The sequence below is a fragment of the Tupaia chinensis genome, unplaced genomic scaffold, assembly GCF_000334495.1.
Source record: "Tupaia chinensis unplaced genomic scaffold, TupChi_1.0 Scaffold146828_1, whole genome shotgun sequence".
In the NCBI taxonomy this organism is placed as follows: domain Eukaryota; kingdom Metazoa; phylum Chordata; class Mammalia; order Scandentia; family Tupaiidae; genus Tupaia; species Tupaia belangeri.
Genome location: NW_006206682.1, coordinates 1128130 through 1138801, shown reverse-complemented (window position 1 = coordinate 1138801; position 10672 = coordinate 1128130). Strand labels below are relative to the sequence as shown.

Here is a 10672-nt window from a genome sequence, read left to right as displayed (position 1 = left end):
ACTCTTTCCAGAACCCAGGAAACACCCAAGAAAGTTGTCATCCTACACTGCCAGCAATTCTTACCCAGTTGAAAGCAGACCAGATTTGAGTAATTGGTTTAAATGCACTTCAGTGAAAATTCATTGTCAGGCTGTTCATTGGTCAGGCTATCCGACACCTTCAGGGAGCTTTGGGAAATCCACTAGAATTTTGGGAGCAGGAGGATGTGGCGAGATGTACGGCAGTGTGAGTCTGATGTAGAAGCAGATGCCAGGGCCAGGCAGCCCGCGGGCAGGTGCCAGGAGTGACTGGTGAGTGACTTGCAAGCAACAGGGCAGCCCTGGGCCATCTGGGTCCAGGATGGCTGGCGGGTGAGAGTCCAGTGGGCCCAGACAGGCCAGGCAGCCAGGAAAGCAGACCCCTAGACAGATTGGATCCAGGAGCTGCTACCTGAGTCGGGAGGGGAGCTGGAGGCGAGGTGAGAGGCCCCGTTAGGAAAGAGGGATGTGGGAACTGCTGCAGACTCTCCCAGGGGCCCTTTCACCCCTGCACAGCCGGCGCAGGACTCATGGCTCGAGCAGAGCAGGGACGGCAGGGTAGCTCTCGGACGTCAATCCTCCGCCAGAGGTTTCTGGGTCAAGTGAGGCTGCTAGAGAGAACAGGGCCCGAGACTACTTTGAGTCGAGTCTGAGCAACTGAAACTGAACAAAGACGTGGGGCTGGACGACCCGGCTGCTCTGGTTTACAGCATTCCGGGCGTCGGGCGGTGTCAGCAGTAGGTGTTGGCTGTGCTGGTTTTGATTAAAAGCAGGCAAGAGGCGAACTGTCTTCCGAGTTCAGAACGGGACATCTGTGTAGTGTTTACTTCTCTTTTCAGAGAACAAACACTTTTATAGATGGTATTTCGGATCCTTCCTCCAATTATCTTTGAAGTATCTTTAGCTTTCTGTCAGCATGTGGTTTCGGAACCCTTTCTCTGGAGTCATCGGTAACGCCAGCGTTGCCAGCACCCCCTCCCCACGTACGCCATCTGTCTGTGTGTGAAGAGTTTTGACACCGTCCTGATCCGCCTGCACAGTTGTTGCAAAGCGGCGTCAAACTTTTCATCACAAAGTGGATTTGCCAGCGTGTTCTGTGGAACTAAAATGCGCCTCTGTTCATTTCAAGTGGCCGTGTTGGAGTCTACGCTGTCTTGTGACGCCTGTAAAAATGGCATGCCTACCGTCTCCCGGCTCTTACAGATGCCGTAAGTCAATCATACGCGTGGGTTGTAATCTTGTTATCCATGTCTAACACTGGACCACCGTGGCCAAGCACCTGGTACTCTTATAAGACTCCGCCGTGTCCCTGCAGAGTCAAAGCATCCTGCTTGCTTACCGTCACTTGCAGCATAGTACCAAGGCCCTTTCCCTGCAACCCCTCTGAGCACTTGCTTTGAACATGAGTAGCGTCTGCATGTGTGTCTCCCCCGTGGGCATAAGTGTTGCGTGTGTGCACGTGTGGTGCCCCCCACTTAGGAAGTACCAGCAGAGGGCCCTCTCGAGCAGCAGTCCTTCCTGATCCCGTAGCAACCAATCAGTTGTCTCCAGCCATGGCTAGTTCACAGGTCCAAGGCCTCCTCGCAGAGGACAGCGTCATTCTGTTCATTCACTCACTGGCTACTATTAAACATCTAGCATGGAGGCCAGCAGGTGGTGTGGTGGTTAAGGTTCTAGATTTTCCCATGGCCGACCATGGTTCAATTCCCAGACCAGTGGCTTAAAAATCACGCCAGGCACATGTGCATGCATTCCCAAATCCCAAGAAGAGAATGGAGGAGAAGGTATTGCAGCATGGCCATCCCCTTTAGGGGGGTGATATCTCACTTTCCCTCTCTCTGTCTCTTTTTCTCCCTCTAGTAAGTGTACATGCCCTATGGTAAAAACCTTAAAAAAAGAAAAACTAATCCAGCATAACCAGGCACAGTGTCTGGGACTTAGCACTCAGATGTACTGTCTTGAACAGATCATAAGTAGTCAGTCAAGGCAGTTAAAGGAGTGCTTTATGTGTATTTTCTTTCTTTCTTTAAAGTTTACTTTTTTATTTTGTCCATGAGTAAGAGCTAGAGAAAGAGACAGAGGGACAGCACTTCCAGCAGGGCCCTGACGCAGTGATCCGCTCCCAGTGTCCGCCAGCTGGGATCACTGGCAAGTCTGGGACCCACATACTCAGGGAGGTCTCTGGACACAAGCCGGTGGCCTTCCCATGTGGATCAGCCTTGGAGAGCATCACGTTTTACTGTTGCTCCACCCTCCAGCCCCTAGGTACCTCTTCTATGCCTTCTTGGAGAGGCAGCAGCATGGTGAAGGGTGCGGCTGGGGTCAGACAGGCCTGGGGTGGATCTCAGTTGACCACTTCACCTGGGTGGCCTCGGGCAGGTTTCCTAATTCTGCTAGTGGCGTTTCCTGAACTGAAATGGGGATGATAATATTAGTTCCTGCCTCAGGTATGGTTGGGGGGATTTAATGAGATCATTCCTAGGACAGCGCCAGATACTTGATGAGTGCTTAGTAAGCAGCAGTTCTGATTAATATTGAGTCTGCTTGTATTTTCTGAGCCCTGCATTGTACCTAGGTGTTTGTACCAGCTTGTTGGACAAAGATGTTCTCAGGAAACAGGAATACGAGGAAGCAAGGCAGGGGACGGGCTGAATGCATGTAGCCAGAGGAGGGGAGCTGACTGCGGGCTCCTTGTTCTGTTTTCCCAGGAGGGTTTAGGGACAGCCTACTGTAGGCCAGGCGCTGTGCTAGCCCCTGGGGAGCTGTGATGAATGCAGGAAGGCAAGCCCCTGCCCCGTGGGAGTTCGGCAGGCCCTGGAGCATCCATCTGCAAACCCCCAGTCATTCTTAACAATGCGAGCACGGGAACAGTCCAGTTTGGAAAATAAAACCGTGTCCATGTGAACGTTAGAACACGGTGCATTTGTGCTCAGGGAAAGCCGCGGACAGGGGGATTGACGAGAGTTGCGTTGGCACCGCCCACCGCACGGCACACGCAGATGGCCCAGTTTCCAGTCCTAAAATGAATCGAGTAGTTTTTCTTCATCTTTTTCTACTCTGTGGGCCTTACCTTGAGAAGGCTTGGGGAGGTGTGACCTGTGCCCAGTGAAAATGTGTCAAGTGGAGCTAAGCAGGCCGGGGGGGGGTGACTGGGGAGTCCCGTGGAGGAACACAAACCCCGCCAGCGCTCCTGCCTTTAAACTGGGGGCCACTCAAGGAAAGACTGCCCCGGTAGCCATTTCATTTCTCTGATCTGTTTCAGCCAAAGCCGGTCAGAATCCCTCATGCTGTTGTAATCACATACTTTTGGAAGAGAGAATTGATACTCTTTAAAACCTGCTCTTTTTAGAATGAAGCATGATGAACAATGAAAAGAAAATTGTTTTCCATTAAATTCCAATCAGGACTATTCCTTTCCGTTTACTTGAGCATTTTTATTTTACTGAGTTCCAGGATAAATTTTATCCTCTTCTGAGGTGAGAAAAAAAAGAAGAAAACCAATTATTCTGTCTATAAATATCTCCCGCATCTATTATGTTCAGTATTCTTGCAAATTAGCGGTGGCAAAGATAATTTCTTTCCAGATACCGTATTGTCTCACACCAGGCGAACAGCCTTCGGTACACAGCTGGCCGGTCCCCCGGTCACGTCTCTGAGGCAGTGGACGGGGAGGGGCTGCCAGAGGTCACAGTGGGAGGCCTGTAAACTCCTGTTGGTAGATAGGGAATGGTGCCTTGGACCAGCACTGTCGGGGGAGGGAGAATTTATGGGATAAATGTGTCTTCACCTGCTTTGATCCAATTCTGAGATGGCACCCGGTTCAAGACAGGTTTTTTGTTTGTTTCTTTTCTTTACAGATTATTCAGTGATGTTTTACTAACCACTTCTGAAAAGCCACAGTTTAAGGTAAAGCAAATGATATCATTTTTTGGTTTGTGACATAAATAATTTTGAAAGTTTGCTTTTTGGAGACCTGTCGTGTAGTGGTTACGTGCTGTGTACTGGGAACCAGGTTCTACATGGCCGACCATGGTTTGGGTCCTGCCCCAGGCATATGTGCATCTCCAAAATCCTGAGGGGATGGAGAAATGGAGGCAAAAGGATTGCATCGTGACCACACCCCATTGGGATGTGGTCTCTCTCTCTCCCCCTCTTTCTCTTGCTCTTTGGCAGGTGCATGTTCCCTTTAGCAATTGAAAAAAAAAATTTAGCATTTGTTTTTTAGCCAAGAAATAAAAGGTATATAGTAGAAAAAAATTTAGAAACAATTTAAATGTCATGGGGCCGGCAGATGGTGTGGTGGTTAAGGGCACTGGACTCCCACATGGTCAACTGTGGTTCAAGTCCTAGACCTGGAGGCTTGCTTTCTCACTTTCCCTCTCTTTCTCACTCTGTCCCTCTCTGGTCACATAAATAAATAATGTTAAATTTAAAAAAAGTTCTTAAAAAAAGAAACAATTTAAGTGTCCTAAAATTAGAGACTACTTTAATAATTTATATATACACCTATTCGATAAAATACTTTCATCTAATAAGGAACAATTTATTTAAGAATTATAGTAATATGGAAAGTGATTATGATTTGAGGTAAATTTTAAAAGGATATTAAACAACATGTCTGTATATAAAAAAAGGCTGGAAGAAAGTTTACTGTGGTGTCATAGAAAGATCATGGATTGGGGCTGGCCGGTGGCATGGTGGATAAGGACGCTGGACTCCCACATGGCCAACCGTGGTTCAAGTCCCGGACCTGGCGGCTTGCTTTCTCACTTTCTCCCTCCTCCTCATCCTGTCCCTCTATCCCTCTCTGGTCAAATTTAAACAAACAAACAATAAAACTTAAATAAAAAATTAAAAAAAAAAAAAAGAAAGAAAGAGCATGGGCTTTGGAACGCAGGAAACACGACTGAAGCCATACTTGCTCTTGTAATACTAGCCATTACCTGCAGCAGGTTTTCTCAACCCCAGGATTTGACATCTGGGGCCCAGTAATTCCTTGTCATGGGGGTCTGGCCTGTGCACTGTGGAACGTGAAGCCATCTCCCTAACCTCTACCCACTCGATGGCAGTAACACTGCACCCTCTGTTCCCCATTGTGACAACCAAATCGTATCCAGATGTTGTTAAAGTCCCTTCGGGGGGAGGTATACAAAATTGCCCACACTTGAGAGCCACTGACTCACAGGGTTTCCTCATGTGTAAAACTGGTGAGGAGTACCTGTCTGCTGTCGTTGGCCAACTGAGATCATCCACGGCAATACCTGGGTCAGGGCCTGGCTTGGAAAACATGCCAGGCACAATGTGCTTATGTGCTCAAAATCTCAACAGGTTGGAGAAATGGAGGAGAGGGATTGTGGCCTTACCTTACTCTACCTGGGTTGCTTTCTCCTTCTCTCTCTCTGGTGAACACATGTACCCTCTGACACTCGAAAAACAGAAACTGGGACCAGCAGGTGGCATGGTGATTAAAGGCCCTGAACTCCCACATGGCTAGCCATGTTTGAGTCCCAGACCCGGTGGCTTGAAACCCACACAGGGCCCACATGCATACACGCCCAAAATCCCTGGAGGAGAATAGAGAGGAAGAGATTGTGGTGTGACCATTCCCCCATGAGGTGATTTCTCAACTTCCCCTCTCTCTGTCTGTCTCTCTTTGGTGAGTACACGCGCCCATGGCAAAAACCTTAAAAAACACAAACAAACAAACAAAAAACTGTATACCCATAGGGAAACTCTGTTTCTCCTACCTTACCCCAACTCCTGAAAACCACTATTTTATTTCCCGTCTTTATGATTTTGACAACTCTAGATACCTCACGAAAGTGGAAATATACAGTATCTGCCCTTTTATGACTGGCTTATTTCACTCTGAAAATGTCCTCAAGGTTCCATGTTGTAGCAAGTGACAGGATTGTCAACGGTTTTAAGGCTGAAAACTATTTCTTGTGTAGATATACCACGTTTTCTTCATCCATTCATCTGTTGATGGACATTTGGGCTACTTCTACCTCTTGACTATTGCAAATAATGCTGCAGTGAATATGGAGGTGCAGAGGTCTCTTCGAGGTCCTGCTTTCAGTTTTTTTGGATGTATACCCAGAAGAGGAATTGTTGGATCATAAGGCAAATTCCACTTTAGTTTTTTGAGGAACCTCCATACTGTCTCCATAGCAGCTATACCATTTTAAATTTCCACCAGCAGTGCAAAAGAGTTCCAACTTCTCAACATGCTTGCCAACATTTACTATTTTGCCTTTTTTATTTTTGGAGAGATTTTTGCTATAGGCCATGTTCGCTCGCCAGAGAGACAAAAAGAGATAGAGAGAGAGAGAGAGAAATCACCCTCGAGGGGGGATGGCCATGCTGCAATGCTCTCTCCTCCATTCTCCTCTTGGGACTTTGGGAATGCATGCACACACATGCCCACCGTGAGTTTCAAGCCACCAGGTCTGGGACTCAAACCATGGTCAGTCACATGGGATTCCAGTGCTCTAACCGCTATGCCACCTGCTGGCCCCATTATTTTACTTTTCTGACAGTGGCCATTCTAACTGGTGAGATGATAGCTCATTGTGGTTTTGATTTGCATTTCTCTGGTAGAGATGCTGAGCTTCTCTTTTTTAGTTTGCTATAGGGCCTGTGTGTTTGCTAGAGAAAGACAAATAGATATAGAGAAAGGGAAAATAAGACATCACCCCTCAAGGGGCGATGGCCACTGCTACAGTCCCTTCTTCTCCACAGTCCTCTCAGGATTTGGGGCATGCACGCACGTGCGCCTGGTGTATTTTTCAAGCTACTAGGTCTGGGACTCAAACAACATGATCAGCCATGTGGGATCAGCTACTAGCCACTGGCTATCTTTTCATAAGTTTGTTGGCCATGTGTATACTTCCTTTGGAGAAATGTTTATTCAAATCTTGTCTCACTTTTTTTTCCCCACTTATTTTTCCCACTCCCCCCCCCCCCCACACACACACACTTATTTTTTGTTGAATTCTAACTCTTTTATATATTCTGGATACTAATCACTTATCCAAAATACGACCTGCAGTTATTTTTTCCCTTCCTTGGGTTGCTTTACTTTATTGATGGTGTCTTGGATTGTTGCACACACTTTTAAATTTTGTCTGTCTAATTTGTTTGTTTTCTTCATTTATCATGTGTGCTTTTGATGTCATATCCAAGGAATTAGTTCCAGCTCCATTGTCATAAGTCCTGAGGGTTTCTCTCGTGTTTTCTTTCAGGAGTTTAGTAGCTTTAGGTCTTACATTTAGGCCTTGGTTTTATTTTGAGTTAATTTCTGCATATAGTGTAAAGAGTCCAGTTTTATTCTTCTGCATGCATATATCAATTTCCCCAGTACCTTAACTGATGAGACTGCCCTTCCCCCATTGATCTTGGCGCCCTTGTCAAAGATCATTGGTAATTTACTGGGGTTTATCACGGGACTCTCTGTTCTCTTCCATTGGTCTGTGTATCTGTCTTTATGTCAGCTCTACCACACTGTTTTATTTATTGGTTTATTTTTTTATTTTTATTTTTTGGAGAGATTTTTCCTACAGGGCGCATGCGCTCGCCAGAAAGACAGAGAGAGACAGAGATAGAAAGCGAGAAATCACCCCCTGGGGGGATGGCCACGCTGCAATCCCTTCTCCTCCACTCTCCTCTCGGGATCTTGGGCACGCACGCACACGTGCCCGGCGTGAGTTTAAGCCGTCGGGTCCGGGACTTGAACCGTGGTCGACTACGTGGGAGTCCAGCGACATAGCCATTACGCTAACTGCTGGTCCATTATTGGTTTATTTTTAGGCTTTAATCACAGGGTGCTCTCAGCGACAGAGAGAGGGGAAGTGAGAAACACCCCCAAGGTGGATGGCCACATCACAATCCCTTTTCCATTCTCTCTTGGGAATTTGGGCATTCACACACAGGATTTTCAAGCCTCTGGGTCTGGGGCTCGAACAACCATAGTTGACCATGTGGAAGTCCAGCACCTTAACTACCATGCTACCTGCTGGCCTCTATTTTTTAAATAAAAAAGAAATAGTAATTAATTATTTTTAGAGACATAGGGTTTTGCCGTATTGCCCAAACTGGACTATAGCTTGCCTTCCTCCTGCCTCGGCCCCCCGAGTAGCCGCGGTCGTGACCATATTCCACTGCGCCTGGCTCCTATCACATTGTTTTGAGGTAGCTGTGTAGTAGGTTTCAAAATCAGGAAATATGAAGCCTCCAATTTGGGATCTTTTTTTTTTTTTTTCAAGATTGTTTTGTCAACTCGAAGTCCCTTGAGAATTACTTGAATTATTTGAAACATACATTGTGTTTGTTTATGTTTTAGTTTTACGTATTCATTGCTGAAAAATCCTGAGAGGTGAGTCCTGGGGATACCATAAATAGGACAGTATTTGAGTGATCAGCTTTTTTTTTTATTGAGACTTTTGCTATAGGGCGCGTGCGTTTGCCAGAGAGACAGAGAGAGACAGAGACACAGACAGTGAGAAGTCACCCCTCCCCCACCGGGAGGATGGCCACACCACAATCCCATTCTCCATTCTCCTCTTGGGATTTTGGGCACACATGCACACGCGCCCAATGTGAGTTTCAAACCGCCAGGTACAGGATTCAAACCACGGTCAACTATAAGGGAGTCCAGCAACATAACCATTATGCCATCTGCTGGTTCTGAGTAGTCAGCTTTGATTGATTTTATTCCATATGATCCCTTTCTTTTTCTTTCTTCCTTTCTTCTTCACCTTCTTTTTTTTTTTTTTTTTAATACCAGAGGACACATGTGTGAATGAGAGAGAGAAAGGGAAGGAGAGCCCCCTGGTCACACCGCAGTCCTTTTCCTCTCGCTCTGCATCAGGAAATGGATTCTGTCAGGATTCTGGGCATGGGCACATGTGTGCCTGGTGTGTTTTCAAGCTGGCAGTGCCAGTACTCAAACCCTGGTCAGCCATGTGCGATCTGGCTTCCGCGCATCACCTAACTGCTGTGCCACAGAGCTGGCCCGAGATGACCTCTTCTTAATAACCAGCTACTCTTCCATTGACGCCAGGACTTGGGACCTCCAGCCACTTTATGCAACAGATTATATTCTTTTTCTTCTTTCAGATCCCCACAAAATTAAAAGAGGCATTGAGAATTGCCAAAGAATGTATAGAAAAGAGACTCGTTGAAGAACAGAAACAGGTAAACTGATAACAGAGCCTATTGTCCTTTGATCTTTGAGTGTCCCCATTGTCCGTGGTATCCACAGTGGTGGATGTTTGACTGATGTCCACCCGAGAAGCGTTTTGTGCGTATCCGCTCTCGCCCAGGCTGAATATTTCACTGTCCTGCTCTCAAGGCGCTCAGTCTAAGGGGGAAACAAACCCGTCACCATGATTGGCCGTCCTTTATGATCAGGGAATGCTGGGTGGTGGTAGTTGTGGGCACGCGTTGTCCATGCTCCAAAGCTGCTGGGGACCACGCTCTTCATCTACAAAAGAGAAAAGGACAAGGAGGAATTGGTGGAAGTGAGAACGATCCTCATCCCCTGGGATTCTCTACTCCCAGGCATTCAGACCTGAGCCAGGGGGCAGACAGGCTGAGCAAGGAGAGATTTTTTTTTTTAATCTAAATAATTTGGGCAAAATGTATTGGAGAAGGTTTTTGTTAGGAAACTGCCTTACATAGGATATACTTATGTTCATGGTGGATTATGGTCTCTCCAAGATTCACCAGCATCGAAGACTCACAAGGGCTCAGTCACACCATGGATCTGAGGAAGAAAGAAAAAAGAGAAAGATCTTAGCTCGAAAGGTAAGCCTGCTGTCTCTCCGAATTCTCTCTCTGCTCTTGACCATGCATGAAGAAGGTTCTAGGTTAATGGTACACACTTAACGACAGATTTTGCACCGTATCTCCTTGAAAACTAAAACTGTTTCCAGATGACTGGCTTGCAATTTTTCCAAAAGAATCCTGCATGATCCAGAGACTCAGCCAGACTGCTTTCTGTCTTGCCAAGCTCGCTGTGGTATCCTGTAACTGGAGGAAGCCACTGGCCCGAGACAGTGAAGTCAGCATTCCTGGGTTTACTTTCCCCTTTAGTTTTGGCTTGTGGCTTCTTCCCTGTAATAAGTTATGAGGCCAAATATGACCTTGTATGGAGCTAGTTTAACTGTGTGTGCGGAAAATACTGTTATCTGAACTCCCACCTTCAGTGTGTTTATTCTTTGTTCCCCCTCCCTTTCTTGTATTTTTAAAGAAGTCGAAGCGCTCTGCTATTGAAAACAGTGAAGAGCATTCATCCAAGTTCAGCAACTCCAATAATTCAGGTAACTGGTTGTGGACTGCAGGGGGTCTGGGGCCTAGGGCCCAGAGGTCAGGTATAGGTGTCTGCAGTCGGGCAAGAGGCCTTGGGTTCCCGTGGCTAGACACTGGGCAGGGTAGTAATGAGTGCAGAGAACAAAAGACCCCTGTCCCCAGTGAAGGACTGTGACAGCGTGGGCTTACAGGACTTGGTGCTGGAAGGGGCCTCAGGTTACTGGTAGCTAGCCTCTTCATTAATGGTAAGACCCAGTAACCCAGAGACACAGGAGCATGAACCATGGGGGAAAAAGCGGACCTGACTGAAATGTGAGCTCCCCGTTCTTCCTGGAGCCTGTAT

At 46.9% G+C, this 10672-nt stretch overlaps 1 protein-coding gene across 1 annotated transcript in view; it reads left to right on the top strand.

Moving 5' to 3' along the window:
* PXK (PX domain containing serine/threonine kinase like) overlaps positions 1–10672 on the top strand; it is a gene marked incomplete at its 5' end in the record, with an annotated part of 54836 nt that overhangs the window by 30482 nt on the left and 13682 nt on the right. Inside the window, 5 exon segments of the mRNA XM_027768556.1 lie at positions 1148–1226; positions 3876–3924; positions 9136–9213; positions 9739–9825; positions 10271–10340. Coding sequence (XP_027624357.1) covers positions 1148–1226; positions 3876–3924; positions 9136–9213; positions 9739–9825; positions 10271–10340 — 363 coding nt within the window.